The sequence below is a fragment of the Acipenser ruthenus genome, chromosome 8, assembly GCF_902713425.1.
Source record: "Acipenser ruthenus chromosome 8, fAciRut3.2 maternal haplotype, whole genome shotgun sequence".
Taxonomy (NCBI): domain Eukaryota; kingdom Metazoa; phylum Chordata; class Actinopteri; order Acipenseriformes; family Acipenseridae; genus Acipenser; species Acipenser ruthenus.
Genome location: NC_081196.1, coordinates 17,411,302 through 17,433,892, shown reverse-complemented (window position 1 = coordinate 17,433,892; position 22,591 = coordinate 17,411,302). Strand labels below are relative to the sequence as shown.

The 22,591-nt window shown below is 37.3% G+C and overlaps 1 protein-coding gene across 2 annotated transcripts in view; it reads right to left on the bottom strand.

Moving 5' to 3' along the window:
• Nucleotides 1-17,418, bottom strand: part of LOC117406759 (capZ-interacting protein-like) — a 35,584-nt gene extending 18,166 nt beyond the window's left edge. Inside the window, exon 1 of one of the 2 annotated variants that reach the window (XM_059028651.1) lies at nucleotides 17,242-17,418. In XM_059028651.1, the coding sequence (XP_058884634.1) occupies nucleotides 17,242-17,247 (6 nt within the window). In that variant the 5' untranslated portion in view covers nucleotides 17,248-17,418. The remainder of the gene's footprint in view (nucleotides 1-17,241) is intronic. The other variant, XM_059028649.1, reaches the window with a different exon arrangement.
• Between the last annotated feature and the right edge of the window lie 5,173 nt (nucleotides 17,419-22,591).

The following is a 22,591-nucleotide window of genomic DNA, read 5'->3' as shown; positions in this document are numbered from 1 at the left end:
GATTGAGGGTTGTAGTGGGTTTTCTTGTTTTGATGGCCATTACAATATTATATTAAACAAGGAGGTAACTGAAGCATTTACAACACGTGTAGTGTTTATGTAAAATAGTGTTACAAATAATGCTTAATGTAAAATCTGAAAACCTGCTTGAATTTCTTACAGCACTAATGAACACAAATCTGGCTTGGTATTGGTGTGATAACAACCACCAGTTCACACAATTGGCTTGCCTTGTGAATCAGCAAATCCCTGCCTGCATTTCTCAACCATGAAAGCAGAGCTACTCAACTGCACTCTGCTGGGTAACATCAGAATCCTGTTCTCACAACGGAATCTTATCAGACTTCTACTGTGCTGTGTTCCAGTCAGAAGTGCTGGTAATGCACATAATGCCCCCTGGCTGTTCACATATACGTGCTGTTTTATGAGCATTTCATTATTTACTTATCTACAGAACTTCCAAGCGGCTGTTTGCACTTTTCAATGATCTCATTTCTACAACCACTTGGGACACTCGATACTGTATATTTAAAAAGAATTCCAATCCAACCCCTTTCCTCAGTTCTTCCTTTGTGATAATTATAAATCCCTTAATGGCCTCCAGGACTTTGTGAAAACTATTTAACTGCTTTCTGTCTGAGATGAGGTTTCAAACAAAAAGAGACTCTAGCAAATGACATCTGTATTTTTATCAGCACAAGGTGGGTTACTATGAGAAATGTCATGTTTAATAATAATAATAATAATAATAATAATAATAATAATAATAATAATAATAATAATAATAATAATAATGCAGAGCAATTGTAATGCAGTTTATTTTGTCTGTGTCACAAGGCCTGTGTCACTACAACAGTGAAAGGTGTTGGTAAGTGTGCACGCAGTTTGTCTTAAAACTTTTTTTCTTTGTACCCTGGACTTTTTATGCTGAAATAACTAAATACAGTCTAACTTCACTATAACGAACCCTTCTTATAACGAACCCCCTTTAACGATCCAAGCAGCAAGAACCATTTTTTTCAATGGAAATTAGCCCTATAGAACGATCACTTTTACAAAATCTACCCGGATAAAACTATCTCGATAGTGACTGACACTGAACTTTCTCCAGTGTGAATGTGTTATTCTCTCAGTGAAAACAAAGACCTTGCTAGGCTAATTCGAAGATAAGGCTGAGTCATAGATAACGTATTGTAGTGCGAATCATGTGTTGACGTATGCAACTGTTGCCATCTTCACACAACCTGCAACCATGGCAACAGGCGTGAGGAGGAGATTGAAACTGCGCGCATTGAGAAAAGTACATGCTCTGCTTCAACAAGAGAAAGGGCACGTAATTACTGTATTCAGCATGTAAGTGTAGTTAAGTTAGACTGTGGTTAACTTTTACTTACGGCACAATTTACCATTTTGATCACTTCCTCATAGCCTCCCCCCTGATGATGTAAAGATCACGTATTGTACATTGAATACAGGGCTGTGTGTTGATTTAACACGTTTTCTGTAGAACCCTTAGGACCGACTTTGAGAACCAAAATATTCCTGAGATGCAACATATTTTTTTAACAGATGTCTACAGGGACTGGTAGGCCTGCAGAAGACAAGAAAAAAAAACATGTAGGCAGAACGGAGGGCTGTGAATGAAATAAACTACCTGTGGAATGTTGGATGTAGGTGAATGATTTTGTAAACGACAATTATACATACATGCAATCTTTTATCTTCCTGTTGCAGATTGGATTGTAGACTGCAGATGGAACTGGTTGGAGTCCGAGTTAGATAATGGTGTAATATTAGATTCAATTTCACACACTGGTGTCTTCGTGAACAGGGAAACATGCCACAGGGTTGAAGGAAGGCAATATTGTGATTGTTGAAATGTATCCATAACATCAGGCTCAACACCCCTGCCCTTCTTTGACCAACCAGCAGCAAATGCATGTTATATTTAAAAATGGACCAGCAAATTTATCAAGAAAAAAGGTTTACAGCATAAAGGGGAAAGCTGGTTGAGTGCATTTGAAAGTATGGTTATTTTAGCAATATTAAAAGCATACAAATATAGAGTGGGCACATTGTGCTGTGAACTGAGAAAAACACATACTATAGTCTATTTTAAGATACCTCAGCATGAGAAAACAGTAATGCGGACTCCAGACAGTTTTCAGTGAATCTGACCAGAGTTCACATTTATTTATTATAAATAATAGAGGGGTTTCGTTTCCACCCTCTTACTCCAATGACCCTTTCCTGACCCCCCACCCCCACCCCGTGGTCCTGTGGAACTGTCAGTGTGAGAGTGACACAGCACAGGTTTCTCCACTCCAGACTCCCCACTCCCAACCTTCATTAAACACACATACACGCAGACTGAACCACTTCTATTTCTGGGAACAATTTATCTCTGGGACATTATCAGGGGCTGTGTTACGAGAATAAACACAGACCCACAAGCCTGGGATAACACATTTTTAAAATCACTTAATGTCTAAATTAAGCCTCCTCATTTGGGTGGATTGGCTTGTATCTTACTTTATCGAAGGTATATTTGCTAGCTTTTTAAAATCCAAGGTATAGTGCCCCATATATTTTAAAACTAGCTTGTATATGCTGCTATTTTAAAAAGTTGTTACCTTACAGGCCCATGTTGAACAGCAGCTTGACAGGAGGGATATATAGATAGTAAAATCACCATATGTATTTCCGTTTTGCTGCTTGATCTGTAACAGAACTTTGATCTTTAATTTATTCCTACATGCTGCTGCAAGTATAGAGAACAGAGTGATAGACTGGTTGTACCAATGGGGGGAGGGAGCTTACCTTATATATAATAAACAAACTGTACAAACTGCTCAAAGAGGCTGACTTTCTGCAAAGGTAGACTGCAAACCAAAAATATATATTCAGTGGAAAACTGTACATGTGCTCTGCTACATTAGGTGCCATTGTCACTGCTTCTTTTATCTTTTTCTATTTAAAGTTGTCATATAAAAATGATAAGTTACAAAAGTACAGCCTTCAACAATATCTTGTGCCTTCACTTCAATGTCATATGTGACATTGTAAATCCATTACAAAGGTCCTCTGCTCCCTCCTTTCCTAATCTCTCAGATACACGCCCACATGTACCTAGCACATCTGTGTTAAGCTCTTTCTTATGCTTCTGCATTTCCACTGAAAACCTTCCTCAGTTGCCACTTTAAATGTTGGTGTACAGCCATCATCGCACCAAAATATAGTGTGGCCAAAAATCCTCATAAAAACAAAACAATGAAAACATGGTGGAGGACCAAGTTTATTAATAGTATGAAGACTGGGGACCAGAAGATTCTGGTTTCAAATTCCAGTCCAGCCACTGTTTACTTGAAGTCATGTAACTTCACCTCCCTGTGCTCCCATGACGTTACACAGCAGAGTCAAAGAGCACCATTATAAGCAAATCATTTAATTTGAATGTGTCTCTATTTAGCCATGTTGACACAAAGTAAAGTTACAAGAAAAGGGCACACAACAACCATATAGGAACAGCGGTTTACATTCTCCAAGCTTAACCAAACTAATACAAGCTCTTAATATGGGATAACTAATACTTCCAAAGAAAAGACTAGAGCTGGGTTACATATGAATACACTTCTAAAGCATTTTTGAACCTACATTCGAAAACGATTCAGTATCATCAGCGAATCAGATTCCAACTATGGAGGACATTAATACACAGTAGATGCCCGCTGGAATGTCACTGCATCACCTGTGAAACAAATCTAAAAGCAAGTACTGGCTTTTTCATTTTGACAATGTACTGAAAGCTTAGTTTACTTCTATTGGACAGCAAATACTAAACAAAGACACAATTGGTCCAAACGTATTTTATTATCTACCAAAACCAGCCAATCAATACTTTACAACCAGTCCTGTACCCGCAACTGTGGAGTCAGCCAATCACAGCCTGTCTGCTCTACTGGAGGTCAGACAGCATCTTTCAAGAACCAACAAATCGAGACAAGGACAATTCAATAATATTGTTCCATTCAGATATCCGGCACTGTCCACATAAACTATAAGAAGTTCTGACAAGTATTTGTTTCATTATTATTATTAATAGCAGCTGGGATGCGCAACAGGAGACGCGTTGCTAAGGAAATAATTGACAGGTAGGCTCATCCAGTGCTGAGCTGATCGGGTGGTCTGGATTGGCTGGGGGGCGTGCCCAGGGAGGCTGCGCAGAGCTCAAAAAGCGTCTGCACCACGACCCACACACGCAACACTTCCTCCTGTTACAAATCCTTTACGAAACTTTTTGGGACTATTTCTCAGCGGCAGGGTACCCAACGAATCATTAGAAGTTCAAGGTTTTAAAGTGCTTTTTTAAAAAGAAAATAATGAGAACATTTGTTTTCTAATAGCAGTGCTGCCCTCTTGCTTCTATCGTGTGGTAGCTGACCTTGACTTTCCTTAGCGCCCTCGCCTTCAGCTCGGGACGCATAATTCCAGTAGCGGTCAACTACCACAGGATAGAGTCTTCATCGACGGGCACTATCGCTTAAGTAGTATATGGTATAGTACCAGATATCATTTTTAATCAATGAAAATACATGCTTGCTACAACATGATCCTTTGTTAAAATTGAACATACAGAGTGACCACTTTAAGCCAGGCATGCTAATGGAAAAGACTACAAAGTTGGGTGTATAAAACAGGTGTAGTGTGCAAGGTTTATTTGTATTTGGACTAGTTTAAATTGTAATAATAAAATACCTTGTTTTGAATTCAAGTCATGTAGAACCCGACCTCTATCAAAATAATCAGTCTAGACAACGTTTCTAGTGAATACAAAGGAACAGTTTTATTAGAAATAAAACTAAATAAAGGAAAAATTAAAAGGTGCAACAACTAAACTAAAATAATACAGAAAGGAAGAATTAACTAAACTAAACAGTACAGAAAAGGAAACATAAACAATGACACCCCACTCCCGCTGGTTGATCAGCGATCCAGCACAATCTATTGGAGATTCCCTTAAGGTTACAACTGCATTCCTGACAGCTATTTAAGATGAAGGTTAGTCTTAACAGGGGTATCGTTAGTAACACAAATATTTACTTTTGTTAATATTTGATGATCAAAGCATCGTTAAATCAGTCTCATATATATAGTTTTGGTTCAGAAGGCAATTCTCACTCTTGCAAGATAAAGACACTCTTTGCGTCCAGACAACCTATTGATAATTATCTATTATAAAGACAGCTAAATTTGGATTCTAGCTTCTAACGCAGAATGACAATTGCCTTGTAAAACCCACATCAATTTCTATAAATCACATACAAACAAATACTATAGTGTTCATTAACTTAAAGCATGAATTGAAAGCAATAATACTTTTTTTACATTCCACTTAAAACAAAACGTTAATTTTACTTTAAGGTCTGCTTATTCTCAAGTTCATAGGAGGATTAAAACACTACTCATTGAATACTTAACGGACGTTCGCTGCCTCTTCCAGCTGTTCAGTGTCTTGAAGGCTGCCCTGCTGGCAAGGACAGGTCCAGGTTCCGGGGTCTGTCTTCTTCGCGTTTCGTCTCCACTTCAGGGTACGAAAGAAATGTCTTTGCAAAGAACTAGTCATTAACTATTTAGGTATTCCACTGAAACAGCAATTCCTCCACCAATATGTGCATTCTTCATCCGGTTATGTCTGGGATATTCCACCGCAAACTGCTAGCTCAATAAATTGAATATATTTCAATTTAAATCAACTTAAAATGTTAATCGAACTCTTTCTCCAGTGATCAATCGGGGCGAAGATAGAGATTTGATTACAAGTATTTTTTAGGATTTTAGACGTCTTACGCAGCGGACTCCCACACCAAGGCAAACACTAGAATTGTTCTCGTATTAGAGTGTCTGAAAACGGTATCTCTGTTCCAGCTGCTTGCAGGCTGGATCTCCAGATTGTCACAGTTCAAAGACTAGTTTGTGTATCAGAACCTTGGATTTCGTGTCGGGAGCGCTGTTTGAGTATCGCGCTCATGCTTTAGTAATCTTCTCTTTACCCGTGATTGGATAGTTTGATTATTTTGGGCAGTGCCTGTCCACATGTAGTGTTTTTCATTGGTTGTTCTCATTCCGACGTGGCCCCTTGTTCTCCATTGGTCCGCTATTCCGCCACCTGTTGGCTGGATTTATTAGATGGACTGGTTCCTGTCTTAGGTGTCAAAGCACCCAGAACTGTCTGGCTTGCAGCGCCGAAAGAGTCATTCTGCGATCGTAAAGATAAGCCATTTGTTCAGCAGTTAGTTTAGACTCTTAGACTCAGTTAGTTAGACTATTTTTAAAAGCATTATTTGTCAGTGGGGGAATATGTGACCATAAACCAAGAAGACACAGAGAATGGTTTAAGATTTCCTTTCTGTATATTTCAATTCTGTTACTTTGACACACAGAATGATATTATGACCCACTCTGACGCTACACAATATATAAAGTAATTATACAACATAACAGCTTAAAGGGTTCCTTATTTTCCTTTAGGAATGCACATTTCATGTGACTGCATTGTGATTCCCATTCACTCTAAAGCACACTCTATCTTGACTGGCTGACCCTCTTTCTTATCGGTGATGTAAATCAAATGTCACACAGGAGCATGTGATTCCATCAGTTTTATTTTTTGTTGTTGTTGTTGCAAATGGTCAGTTTTAGTTCCTTTAACACCTGTTGTTTCCTGTGTCCTATCATTAGATCTACTTCTGTGGTTTTCAACCACCCTGGAGAAGTGAGGAACTGTTTGGAAACACAGAGTATACAAAAGTAAATTGTGTTGACTTCTAATGCAAGCTCACTAAAAATGAACGTCACTTTTATATACTGTACAGTAAGGAATAATGTACACACAATTGTACATAATGAGGCTGTGGTTCCTTCAATGGTTTTTGGGGGTGCTAGCTTGCGTGATTAATCACTGTCATCAAAATCCTGAGTTGGAATTGCAGTCTTATATGTAAAGTAGGGTGTACTTATTTATTACAATTAGACATAAGCAATTTGATGATTTTCTCATTTTTCACATTCCTACAGCATTTGTATGTATCTCAAAGTTTTAACATTGTTGCACCATTTTGTTTAATTCTTTTCTTCTTTTTTCTCCCTGCTCATAAATCAAAATAATTTCAATTTGGACATCACTGTGATCTGCTGTTTTTCTGGTTTGTTTGTACAACTGTTCTGAAGGTGAAGTCGGTAAAGATGTTTGTGTTTGTTATTTACAGGTGGCAGAGTCTTATTATCTTCCAGGGATAGTGTGACAACTAATGATTATAATAAAATTACTTCTGGGTCCTGTGTAATGTAGGTAAAAATATTAATCATCAGTGGATCTTGGAGGGTGGTCAACGGCAAATCTAAAATTTGAATCCCAGTTCAGACACAAGTTCAACAGGAGTCACACATATATATGCCTTGCCATATGCCCTGGCTGCAACCTGAAAGAGATCAATTCCTTTCTTTGAAGGCAGCAAAAATGGGTCTTTCCAGCTGTGCTTCCAATCCGAAATGTGCAAGCATTAAACCTTAGACTGCAGAGAGAAGACCATGTAGACAGAACAGAAGGCTGTCTTTATCAAGTGGAACCAGTTTAATATTAGAGATGATAACTTTTACAGATTGGCTTAATGGTGAATGGCTTTAAAGATGGAAGAATTACAATTCTGTACCCTGCATGCTGAATTAAACCGTTAACTCCTGTAAAAGACAGTTCGCTTACAGTTCCACACATGAGCAAAACACAGTACAGTATGCCAAAGCTTTCACTGCAGGGTTGTCTTTATTTCATTAATTTTTCAGTATTGACTTTTAGGGTATTAGTATTGATCTTTATGTATATTGTATTTAATACATCTGCAAGGGCTGTTAATTCCCCTTTGATTTGATAGATAAACAAAAGTTATTCTTTATCAAGCTTGTAAATGTATAGATTTTTTGTGTTTTTAAGGTAAAGCATTGTATTACCTTGGTTTGCAAAAAAGTAAGAAGCTTGCAGCTTACTAACGAAGAAACAAACATGAGGGATTAGAAATAAATAGTTATTGATTACTGTACTGCCCTCCCACTTGCTTTAACCTAACTTGGTACCCAGAACATAACTCTTTCTTATTCAGGAACACATGTGATAATTATGTAGCATGCACACCACAACTCTCCACAGCCCCAGGGTGCTTCACATTATTGCCCCACAATTCCAAGAGGCCCACCCATTCTCCTGGACGACTTTAAAGGTATACAAAAAGGTATGAAAAGTAGCTATCAGCACACGGTTTGTCTTAATACTGCACTGCTTCTTTTTTAAAAGAAATATCTTTCTTGATGGGTAAATGAAAAACAGCCTGATGGTCTGAAGAAATGTAACCTCTTGAGGCCCTTAGCAGTATTAGTAGTACAATTTGTACAACTGAGACTGGTCTTAGTCTTGGCAGACTCCCTTAAAAAATGTATCACTCCCTACCGAGTTCAGAATAGCATTCATTTGGAAACTAGGAGTACTGAGCTAGATATTCCTATGCTAGTGCTTAAAATGAATAAAATAAAAACACCAACCAGGGTTGGACAGATGGTGTCTTTATTGGTTGTTCCAGGAAAAGCTGAGGTAATGTTTTTTTTAATATATTCCTCCATGTAATATCTGACTTTACCATTTTTGACAAGTGTGTGTACTATTTGCTGAACACTGCTGAACAAATTTCATATAAACACATGACCAACCCTTTGGCATCAGTTGTCAATTAAGATGTTGTGTCTAGTCTCAAATTCACGTTTTCCCTTTGAAATGCCTTTTAAAGTGGTTTCATTGTCTTTTTCTATCCTGGTACTGGTGCATGCTGGTTGCTTATTGCACAAGCAGCTGTCACACGAAAGAGACGCAAGCTGGGGGGCTACAAATAACTGAAATATTAGACATAATCAAATCACATAGCATAAAGGCCAACCAAACCAAAGATATTTTTAGGATAAAGCTTATAAATAAATGTTAAAAAAAATCTGAGTTGTGCTATTCATTATTCTCATTCTTGCTATTGTTTATGAAACAAATACACTTCAAGGTGTATTCATTTTTTTTGTTTAGTTTTTTTTAAAATCACACATATCAGATTTCCTAGTTGTGGAGTTTATGGGAGTTCCATCATGTGGTTCATTCACACCATAAAACACTCAATAATTAAATATACAGTAGTACAGTGCTTCCTCGCCATGGCACCCCATTATAAACTTCCAGTCCGCAACACCCCAGTAAATGGAATTCCTGCCATGTACAGCATCTGTCACAGAATTTTCCAGCACATTTATTATACTTCGTTTAAAACTCCCTGCACACTGCCAGGACGGGCACTTATATAAACTTCTGTCAGAAGGTAGTGGTACCTGTGTATTTATGAAAGTAGTCAGATCTGTTTGTTTGTGTGAAAGGAAATAAAAACTGTAGTTGCTTTACAGTTATTCAGTGGGTTGTAGGTTTTTGTGCAATACAATAACTACACAGAGTATGGTATGCATGTGTAATTGCTTGGCCAATCTTACGTATGCATATAAGTGTACAGTATGTGAGGCAAAAGTAGCATGTTCATTTATATTATAGTTTTACAGGGTTTTTAAAATGAAAAACTGTGTTAAAATTTGCACCTCATGAAGCATAAAGCATACCTGCTCTTGTGATCTACAATATCAGCATTACATTGATGCAAGTAATAATCTTGTAATTACTGCAACACACTGTATATTTTTCTTAAGCCTATGTGACACTGAAGACACCCACAACCACTTTCCAAAATTAGCCTGTTCAAGATTGCTGACTAAAAATAAAACTGTAAAAAGAAGCATGTGATATAAACACAAATGCAACAAATGAACAGTACCAGTTACACATCTGAGAATAGCAGTGAAAGGCATAATAAACACTCTGAAAATGAAAGGTTACATTCATAAATACAGCAAGACAATTAAATAATTAAATAATAAAAAAAGCATAATAAACCAAAATTATGCCCCTCCATTGCAAAGCTCTTTCCAGACTTTGTTTTCAGTGAATTAGCACACAATTTAGCTTTACTCACCTTCACCAGGCAGGCTGCAATGCTGAATTCCTCATAACAACTCGGTCTGGTCTGGTGCCAGAGCTGTTCACTGTTATGGGTTTAACAGATGAACTCTACTTGTTCTAAGTATTTACAGTTTTCCCTCTGTGTATTAGTAGTAGGTATGTAAGTATATGTATTTATATAGATGCATTCTTGTATATCTCAGCATATAAAAAAAACAACAACATATGTATTATATATATTAGTGGTGCAACAATTAATCAATGCATCGATTATTGATCACCCGTCCTTAAATTTTTCTGAGCTTCGATTAGATATTGGTGAATCGCTGCATCAAATTAGAACCAAGTCTCCTGTTGCCGGGGACCTCCTGGTCACAAGCCCTTTTCTTTAACCACTGGACCACACAGCCTCCTTTGGACATAAGATATTAACAGTAATGATGAGATAGAAATGACTTCTGTTAAAATATAGTATTTTTTTATTATTATTACAATGTTAAAGGGACATCTGATATGGAGGTACACATATTATTTTAAGTTGTAAAAAGTCCTTTGTATTTCTTTTTTTATAATCAGAAGTGTATGAATGTAAGTTGTGCCTTTTTGTTTAACTATTATGCACAACAATGTTTTTAGTTATTAGATCTTCTGTCAACATTATATAGCCGGACATAGCCCTTTGTCACTGAAGTGTCCATCTGAACACTATAGACCTTAAGTACCACATGCTGCCTCCAAGTAGTAAAGGTATTAAAATAAGTAACATTTTGTTTTGTTCTGTTACACCCACACAATTGATTGATATTACTCTTTCCTGTTTTGCAATGGGCCTTATAATCTTCATCATCTCTTTTGTTCACCCACTCCAGCGGTGGTTTCTTCTGTCACTAGACGCCTATTTGTACTTTTCTTCTATTGTCCCTTACAAGCTGTTGGTAGTCAAATGTATCAGGTCAAATTCCTCCTTGTTTATCACTCTCTTGACTGCTGCTTTCCATATATCCTTGTCCGCAAATCGCAGAAGGCCTGCCAAATTGCATATTCAGTCAGTACAATTATTGCGATGAAACCAGACAAAGGTAAAAAAAATAAAATGAATTTGCATAATGTGCACTTAGTATTTTGAGGCACATGGGCCTCTTACCTTATCTATGTATTGCAAATTAACCGAATGTTCAAAGTAAAATAGAAAACAACAGTTTCCCATTTGGTTATTTTTCTATCTGAATTACACATTAACAATATCGTGAAATACTGAAAACAGTGAATTAATGAAAAGCCCTTATTCAGGAAAGTATAGTACATGCACAAAGTACTGTCAACATGGCCAAACTGAGTAAACTGATTTGTTTTATTTTTATTTTTTTTAATCATGACAAAAGGATGGCACATTGTATGTTCTTTACTACATTGGTAGGCCCTTAGTATTTTGTTGCCAAGATCTAATGCAGCTTCTGCATGACATGCATACAGTTTCTCAAAGACCCTTGGCATCTGTTCATTAGCTGCAGTCTAATTAAACAGCACACAGCAATGCCTTAATCTGTTTGCAAAACCCACTGCTATAAATATCAGAAGTCAGGCTACTTTAATGGAGCCAAGTCAAGCCAGATGCTATTATTGTAGAGTTTATTAGTTATACAAGTTTTACATAATAATATTGAGATTACATTGCTATGATTTGCAATCAATTGAGGGTGTTCAGGTTCCCTTTATGGTCTTTTATCATAGGTATTTATCACTGTAGCAGTGTTACAGAACATTGCTCTGGCATTTGCAGTGAAGATGATGGCTGCCATGAGGAAGCTGCCTAGAAACTCTCTGCTGCACTTAGTGGTATGAGTGAGCGTTCACATCCTGCTGCCTTGGTCCTTTAAATGGAATATAAAATGATTATTTTCTGTCCACCCTAAATTCAAGCTGCAACTTTCCATGATGTGCTTTTAGAGAACTGATTTTAAAGGGAGGGAGGTTGAACACCATGTGTCAGTGTTATTTTTGTATAGCACCACCTCCCGCACAGATTACTTACCTAAATCACGAAAACATGTAGTTGGTTACAGCATTACCTCTTTTTGAAGTCACTATCTTTCTCTCCTTGCCGTTTTTTGACAGAGGAGTAGTAACTGTGCTGGTCCCAACACGTGCTGTAAGTAGCATGCACACTGCAAGGACGAGAGACCGATAAAGGAAGATTTACAGAACACAACTATACAAACTGTAGCAGCCTATTCCTTACAGCTGAGGCCACTCAACATGAAATGGAGTTGCCTGGAAAAGCTTCAGCCAATATCAGTTATGCTAGTATCTTTAGGAAATTATATGTATTGGCCTGCCCTTTTCAGCATGACATCCAGAAATTTGCCTAGCAAAAGGTGGATTGGGCTATCCCTCCAGACATTCCAACTGTGGTCTGAAAGGAACCAGAGGCTAAGTAGTGCAGAGAACACAGCACTTTCACATGTGCAGGGGTAGCGGTCCCTAGATTGACACTAGAGTCTAGCTCATCCCTCAATTCAGCTATTAGGTCTAGGATGACCTGCGGAGTGAGACGATAACGCTTTAGCACCGCATCCTGCGGCATCCCAAACAAAGTGACCCTGGGATTGAATATGCAGGGTCTTCTTTGTCTTGCCCTTCTCCAAACGTGTTCCTGTCTATTCCTCAACTAGAGCAAAGCGTCGCTGCATCAGGAAGTGTACCACAGCAGCCATCCTGAAGCCAATGACAGGTCTCTGCAGGTGTGTGCTTTTATACAGCTCTTAGTTACTCGCTTCTACAATAGTTTGTACCTTGTATAAGAGGTGTAAAGTTTTCGGAGGGTCAGCAAGGCAAAATCCTTACATCACATTATAATGTTTGCGCCCGCTTAGTATCCAGATCACACCCAACTCCATACTCTTTTCTTCATTTCATGCATTTCAATATAATTGTAATGGATTAATGATGGCAAAGTGCAAATTTGATAGCGGGTGCAGAACGCCAGGTGAACACCATTCTTTACATACGCCGCATTTTTAGTGACTGGTAAAATCAGACTTTACGGCAGCTAAACACGATTTACTGCAGCATTATGGAGGTTTTGTACCAGCAAATCACTTTGCAAGTATCCTTATATCTACCCCAAGGAGATAATGAACACGCCCATTTATTTAATTGCCTGCTTTGATTTTTAACGTGTATTTTTAAAATGTAACTTGTGAATAAAATGTGTGAAATACTGACGGGTAAATATATTTTTAAATGTCTGTTAAATGTTTATTCACTTGGGAAGAAGTCAGAGGTCAAGTGGGTAAATAAAAGGAAGATGGTCGCTGGAAGTAAGGGGACGTGGACCTTGAGTGTAGAAGCTGTAGCACGTTTGCGGTTTTGTTGTTTTTAAATATTGCAATCTACTATAAACTCGAACTGTGTTAGTTTTTAGCACGCTTGCACACTGTCTGTGTCTGGATACTGCACTACGCACTTTGTTTTGGATTTGTTTACAATATCACCGCACTTGAATATCCAGAGGTATGAATTGTTTTTAAAAGAAAGCCTTGCTGTCTATATGCTGCTGTTTTTATTGAACATTTCTAAAGTAAAGATTCTGAACTGAATTACTGCTTGTGACTGAATTACTACTGCTCTGTACACAACACTGCCATAGGAAGTGACTTGAACCCTGATTCTCTAAGTTTTGTAATAGTCTGCCGGACAACGCCACTCGGCGCCGTGACATGTATAAACACATGAGTAGCACACTCTTATAATCTGACTCATTTGTTATGGCTTGGCATCTCTCTGTTACAAGTCAGTTTCAATCAAGATGACTTACTGAAGTTTCATGAGAAAAGGTCTCTGGAGTGATGACCCAAAGGCTACCTCCAATTTCATCTACATTCTTATCTCCTTCCTGCCACCGATAATTACATGGATAGTTGCATAGTAACTACATGACCAAATGTGCTTTTACTGTGTAATTATTTTTGCATTTAAATATACAAAGAGAAAGTTAGTGTACAATGCTTGTAGACTGAACCATACATTCATATTTCAGGAACAACTTGTGTTTGTTCAAAAAGCCTGTTTCAAAATGTCATCTGTACAATACATGGACGTAATGGCCACTGATCTTCCTGCAAATATTTTTTAGCAACAAAGGGTGGGTACGAGAACAAACTAACAAGACTTTGTTATTCCACTAGCCCTACACAATTAGCCACATCCTGTTTCTTTTTAATCAACGATAGCCGCTCTCACCAAAGGAGTGTTCACGTTTAATTTAGGGGTGCTTGAAAGTATACTGCTTGCATGAGACGTTTGATCTAGTACTCGGAATAACTTTCTATTCAACTGTCTCTGTTTGCTAGACCTGACCAGTTTACCATAACATTGGCTTTTCTTATTATCACTGCCAGAAACAAAGTGGTATATTGGTAAACTAACTGACTCTCCTTCATGGTCAACAGTAAACTGTGGATGGCAGAGCATTTAAAATTATGAATCAGACTAAATTACTGTTCAAGTTGCTGGTTCCGTGGCCTTACAGTAACAAAAGGCAGGTGAAGGCAAATGACACTGTAGATCTCCAGTGACAATCCCCTGTGAACCAGTCCCCTTCCTTATGCAAGAAAACAGGATGCGGACAGTAAGCAAATCTCGTAGTCTTTGGGGAAACTCCCTCCGTATACTGTATATAACTAAGAACATTTTGTTTCAGTGTAATCAGGTCCTAGGTGGGTGATACATCATTTTAAATCACACTTTTGCTGTTCACTATGGAAGTAATTCTCAGTGTTTCACCAAGTCAGTTTTAGGTTTCTCTTAACCTCGGTTGCTGTTAAGCTGAGGGAACACAAAGCGACTTTTTCAGGAACAGTTGCTTGAAACCTGGCTCCAGGAGAACTGGAGGCCTAGTTTGAGGCAACTTTGCTCTATCAAACCCCAAGCCTCCCCTGGTGTGCCATGCAGTGGCCTGAAACCTAGTCTCCTGAAACCAAGTTCCAAGCCACAAAGAGGCTTTGTGTTCCCTCATCCTTACAGTAAAGAAAATACAAGATTGCAGGGATGTACACAGCAATGTCAGTCACGCTATTGGTTGTGCTTTAAACCTACCACGTGGGTATGGCTGGTGCTCAGGAAAGGGTTGGGATGCTGTCACAGAGTTTTAGATTCCCTGGGGAATGCACTGGACTGGAAACACTGCAATTGAACTTTGATGCTACCCAATTTTATGCTGACCCTGGACAAATGTCTAGAATGCCCCACCTCTTAATCCTGCCCTGATAACGACCAATCATTTGATGCAGTTTTTATTATGAATGTTTCAAATTCAACCAACCTCTGGCTTAAATACAGTTCGTCGATCATCCTGAACATCCACATCTTGAATATCATCTTTTGTATTGAAAAAAATATGTTGCTATCTGGTAGTGACTTTAAGAATTAAGTTAAAGGTTTGGAGTAAAATTGTAATCAATAACATTTATTTTTAAAGCTAAACAACATTGAATATCACTGCAGATCTCAATTTAAATGCACTATACCTTTTTCAAAAGGAAAATTGAAGAATACAACCAGTTCAGTATTTCAAAGGGCTGTCCTATAATGAGAAAGCACTAATAACATACACAATCTTCAAAATAATTTTTTATTTATTTTTACTGAAAAAAATTCCACAGGGAAAATAATTTTGCCATTGCAACATCCATGTGCAAGGAAAGTATTATCCTACATAAACAATATAAATTGTACAGACTGTTGTAGGTACGTTGTTTTTGTTATTTACTGTTCAATGGTAGATTATGCCATAAAAAGCAAAGTTTTGTGCTCAGAGTTATGCTAACACTACAGTAGGTACTGCACACAAAAATAAAAAGTAGGAATAATAACATTTTAAAATAATTTAATAAGAAATTTCAGTGGATTATTCCTACAATGAAAAATAAAACTTCAGAAGAGCAATTGACCAGCAGTATTTGGGAATTTGAACAATTACAAATGAACTAGTACTGGATATCGCAGGCATATAAACAGGTTTAAAGTAACTAGAATTTCACAGTAAGGGTCTTTACTACTTTACTACTACAGTACTACTTTGGTACCACTTTACTTGAACCAGCATCACCAGTTCTTCAATCAGCACTTCAACCAGCAGGAGGAGTTGAAAACCAACTAGAACAGACTGCTGGGCATTGATGGAACGAGTAACAGGGAATGCACGGGAACAGAGAAGTGATAAGAAGAACCCAAGTCAAAAATGAAGGGACTTTTGATAACTGATTCAGTTCCATCACAATGTAAAACCAATGGCAATATACCTCATATTGTTTTATTTTCCCTTTTAATATAAATCGTTTGGGAAGAAAAAGTATGACATAATTAATTAGGAGAGTACACTATGACCCTTAAACTTTACTCAATTGGTAAACAAGCATGAGTGAAATTAATGTGAACACTTTTTTAATGTGCATAACTCCTCCACGTTCTGATCAAGGCGCACACTAGGCTTCCAGTATTACGAACATGGACTAGATGCAGACGTGCCAATGATCAATGATGCCTGCTCACCAACAATACATATGCACCTCTCCCAGACTCGGTTACCGTAGCTCTAGAGCTCTGCAAAAGTGTAGCTTTTAGAAGCGTGATCTTCTGCATTGTAGGTGTCTGAATGACAAGCAACCCTAAAGTGTTAAAAAGCCCACTAGCGTACGAATATTACAAATTTGCACAACTCCCCTACGGTACCACAGAAGTGATAATAAAGCAACGTTATCTGTCCCTTTAAAATTATTTTTTCAGTGCTGCAATAAATGATCAATTTTATTCCAATGTGTTAGTCATGCTACTGCACAATATACATTAGTGTAAACCTGTTGAACACCTTCGCCATAAAATTACAGTCTTGAAGATCAACATGCTGTACTGCAACAGTTATAAATAAATAAATAAATAAATACATAATAAGCACTGAGCAGAGGTTCACCTTAAAAATAAAATACATGTTGTCGATAAGGACTAACTTTGCATGACTAACGCGGCAGTCAATAAACAATATACGACACGTTTTTAAAAAACAAAACAAAAAAAAACAAAAAACAATATGAACCGCTTTATAATATACCACCCCATGAACAAATACAAGAAGAAAGACTAAAATGGGACTTTACCTCCATCCTCCAGGGATCTTTTTTCTCCCTTAAACTTGTCTTTTCTTCCAATAGATCCCAGGGTTTTGTAAAAAGTAGTTAACTCGTTTCGCTTTCCTTACAGATGACACCCTCAGCAGTAGCGTTGCCCTGTACGAATATTATCAGTATGACACAAACTAAACGGTCCTGCTGCAACTCTCAAGAGGGGGTGGCCTGTATTTATATTTAGACTTACACATATACAGAGCTGCTCTTCCAAGCTCTTAGTATCTCACTGATTTTGCCTGGGGTCTTCATGAGGATAGACCGACCCAAACTTTGCACAAGAAGAAACCGAAACAGCTTGTCTGGATCTCCCAGCAGTATATTGTCTTCCTCAGAAAGTTCAGAAAGTCGAGGGGACCCGCTGCATAGGATTCATGTCAAATACTTTTGTAAGAGGCGTTTTCTTTGGCACAGTAACCAAAAACTGATTTGTATTTCATAATCAGATTTGTTTTCAAGTTATTTTGTAAATAATAAATGATGCAGTTTGTTTTTTCACATGATGTATTATTACATAAATACAAAATATCAATTAAAATAAATACATTCTGTTGAAAAAAATGAATAGGCATATGTTTAAAACCTTAACAACAAAGTATTCCAAATTATATAAATTAATACACCTCATAAAATATACTGAATATTCAAAATTGAAAATAAATTACTGAAATGAATTCTGTGTTGGATCAGTAAGTCAACAGTTAGTGTACATTTTCATTCAGTACCAGTTTACATTACTGTCCACTGCCCTCTCACTCATTTTATTTCCCCAGTCCACTACAGATTCTTCCACTTACTAAGAACGCTGAGACATATGATAAAAGAGGGGTATCACTGCCACGTGAATACTGAGCTTCATAATGATATCCAGGAGAACAAATGACAGTCCAGCACTGACCCACAAGCTCCATACACAATCTTCAAAGAATTTAGGGTTAGGGTTATCCTTATCCATAAAGATGTCAAAACATGTATCAAAAAAAGCTTTTATATAGTCTGCTATAGTGGATTGTTATAACCAGTGCTCGACCACACAGACATGTGCAATGATAATAGTAATACAGTACAAATAATAATAATAATTATTATTTAGTCATTTAGGTCGGAGATGCTTTTATCCAAAGTGACTTACAGAGACTTGGGGACGGGGGACGGGGGACGGGGGATGGGGGACTATACATCACAACTGGTGCTGCAGAGTCACTTACAATAGGACCTCAGTTTTACGTCTCATCCGAAGGACGAAGCACAAGGAGGTTAAGTGACTTGCGCAGGGTCACACACAGTGGCTGGGATTGAACCTGGAACCACCTAGTAACAAGCCCCTTTCTTTAACCAAAATCTCATTACAATCACAAACATCTTAAAAGGGGTGTTATTTAAGCTACAACATCGTTTTTTCCCCACATTTCTACCCCAAGGCAGCACTCATTAAAATAATCCTGACAGCATTATTAATATACAGTAGAAATTAAGGAGGGGTTTGGATATTATTTGCTGCTAGCTAGACTGAAGCTCAGCAGTGATTTTAAAAACAAGATCTTCTGGACCTATTAAATAACTTTATATGTTAATTGTACAGTAAAACCTGTCTAATCCGGCATTGTTTGGGACAGGAAAATTATGCCGGATTATATAGTGTTCTGGTTTACAGAGGTAATGTAAAGTCAAATACTTTACCCCCAAAAAATAATTTCAAAAGGGATTTGGTCAGGACTGAATAATGATGCAGAATTATACAGAATGCCAGTTTGTAGGGGGGCTGGGATGGACAGGTTTTACTGTATTGTAATTTCCCTTATATAAAAGTCTACCACAGTAAATACAGTTTTCTCTGTTTTACCATATTATGCCCTGGCATACTGTTGTCTACAGGGTTTTATGTGTTGCCCTGTGTACAAGGCATAATTTCATTGATGGAAATGCAGCTATCTGCTTGTCTACACTATAACTATCATGCTGTGGCCTACCTGGCTTTGCTTGTACTGAAATGAGTGATCACAGATCAGGCATTTCTATCTTTGATTCCTTCAGTTCATGATACTTCTTAAATAAATCCCTATGGAGAATGGCTAATCTAACTGGAGACTCTCACACATACAGTTTCTGTCATTGCCCAACCCCTAATAGTCTGTATCTGAGTTAATAGAAAGAAATTTAGATGGTTCCCAGCTTACTAAATTCTATTCATGGTAACATGACAGGGGTCAACCTGGTGAGTATTTGCTATAGTGACCATAGTTTAACTGCAAAGCTCTTCTTGAGAACACAATTGTGGTTGTATCACAGCAATATATGTTAGTACAGCAAATGTATTGTGTTGCCCTTTAAAACATTGCAGTTTTAACATTGCAGTTTTAACAATTTCTTCAGTATGCCGTTTGTCATTATGAGATGTGACAATAATATAATAATATATTGTTTAAGATGGCACTCACTTTAAAAAATGGATGCAAAGTAGGGGAAAAAAACTTCAAATGAGCAAAACTGGGTCTACTTAGGAGTCAGCACACATGAAGAAAATAAGAATATCTGCAAATGTAGCCCACGGTAGTTCCATTAGAGGTGAAACAGCTTCCATATTAAATATTTCATTTTTGACTGCCACTTGTTGGCATCTTATAGACCGTTGTCCTTTTAAAATATTGTGTTAAACAGAAGCATACTACTCCCTTACCTTTTACAGCAGTATACTAAAGAGACGGTATGTATGTGCTTGACTGAATTGGGACTCCACTGACTTGGAGACCCTGAACACCCTTAGCAGGGTCCTGGCCCTGTGCTGCTTTTATTGAATATGCCAGCCTCCCTTACATTATCAGCATATCCTGCTTGCTCAGATTGACAGCAACAAATGTGCCACTGCATCAAAAGAAAGTGACATCAAATCCCCACTCTGCTAGTCAGACATGTGAGAAGTCTTTGGATCCCAGTACTGTAGGACAGTTAGAGGTGTTGCTAGGCTTGGCGTTTAGTGGTTGCTATCCAGGCAACAATCATTTTATGTTTTGACAGTCCTCTTTATAACCCCTACAGCATGCAACAGGGAGCGCCCCCATGTTAACAGAGAGCTTTATTTAAAGTAAAAACAGTAAAAACCCAACTGTATAAATGGGTAATTGTATGTAAAATAATGTGATATCTGTATAATGTGAAATAATGTATAATGTGATATCTTGTAACAATTGTAAGTCGCCCTGGATAAGGGCGTCTGCTAAGAAATAAATAATAATAATAATAATAATATTTAATGAATAAATGGGAGCAACTGCTTTATCGATTCCAGAGACCCAGCAAAGACTCAGTGTTGTATATGTTACAAGTACAGACCTAGGGTATGATTTTTCATTAAAATATGTTTTATTCAGTTTTTAACTGCTATTAAAAAGACAGGGCAAGAATTTGATTTGTTGCTAAGTAAACTGCCTATAGTACTTGTCGCATCACCTGAAAACAAAATTGGAAGGGGCAACGAGTATTAATTTTCATACAGAAATGCAGCCAAGAAAAGTATTTACAGTAGTTCTACTATATATATATATATATATATATATATATATATATATATATATATATATATATATATATATATATATATGAACTCTAAATATACAAAATATACCATTATATAACTCCACTATGAAATGTGCTGTATTACACTTTTTACTGCAATAAACTGTATTTAATAAAGGACACTAAATATTTACTATAGGATGTCCTACATACATTTAAACCCGTCCTTGAGATCTCACACCATCATATTTGAACTTTGTTCATAGATGATCATACTACAGAATTCTATAACCAACTTGCTGAATTCACAGGACAGGAGTATCTCATTTTACAGCACTTTCATACATTATTTTGCAATATTTACTGTAGAAGAGTGCAGTCAATGATAGTAACTATAAAATATTGCTGAATGCTATAACCACCTTGCAGTACTTAGAACACAGAACTATTTACTGCCCTTCATAGAAATGTATTATTGTAAATGCTAGTATCCACTGTACAGTACTGCAGTAAATGATACTGTCACTTTGGGAAATGACAGTGTTTTTATAAGACTAAAGACCCACACACTCAACATTTGGATTACTGTACAGTATGAGTTGTTTGAAAGAACAACATTTAGGTCTAAAATAGGTCTGTGAGTCTAGTTTCAGAGCTCTTTAGGTTGCAGTTGTGATATAACAGGTGCATTTTAATAATGGAAACTTAAATAAAACACTGACAGATGAAGTGCAGGTGGGACTATTTAATCCTGTGATGCCCTCTATTCTTTCAAAATTTTTTTATTTGAATTGGTATGGCATTTTGAAACAGTAAAATTATGTCGTTAAACTAAAGACTAAACAAAGTTGTTTAAGGTTTTCCAGTAATGTCAAAGCTACTTTTTACCTGTTTACTAGTAAAAGGAGGAGGGAAAGAGGGCTTCTTTTGGTGATTGTTCGGGACAAACAGGCTTGCATTTGACATTTCTGAAAATGTATACCTCCTGGTTCTTTCTGTTTGTCTGTTTATAGGTTGTGCTGTACAGAAACCAACGAACGGAAATTGCTAACTGAAGGAAGGGGGTGGTTAAAAGAGGAAATGAACAGTTAGTGATGATATCAGTTGAGAGTTGACAGTAAACACAACAAGCTTGACTCTGTTTAAGTTAATTGATATCTATGAGCTGTGAGGCTTTCTATTTAGCCCTGACCATGCGTGAATGAATGTCATTTCAGCTTGACGGTTGTTAGGGAACTGTGTGAAATGAGTTGTCTTAGGTCCTTTTGAAATGGGCACTCCAGAAAATCCCCACAAGCCAGGAACAAAACTTTTTTTTTCCAAATGCATTTAAATCCTATGCAATCGAGTAAAATGTAAAATAACTTATATCAAATGTTAGCCTTGTTTATTCTTTCAATGTAATAAGTTGATTAAGCATAGAACTCATGTAGGGATTTTAATAAAAAGAAATGTCCTCTAAATACTATGCTATTTGAGACCCACTATATTGGCGCAGCTTTCCAAGAAGGACCAAAGGGATCGTTCTGGTCTGTTCACAAAGTCATGCTCGAAGATGTTAGATATGATTGACATCCAGCTGCTCTTCGACACCTCAGCACAATCACACCCAGAGCTGTTCAGAAACTAATGAATACACTGTATGCCATGGCATTACGTAGCTGAGCAACTGTGACCTGTTGCACATTTAATAGATTTGAAGGATGTTTCAGCTCAAAATTAAAAGCTTCCTGTGAAAGGTACATGTTTTTTTATACTATTCTGCACGCTCTTTAAAAATAAAAACAACTTTAAGTAACAGTTTGGGGGC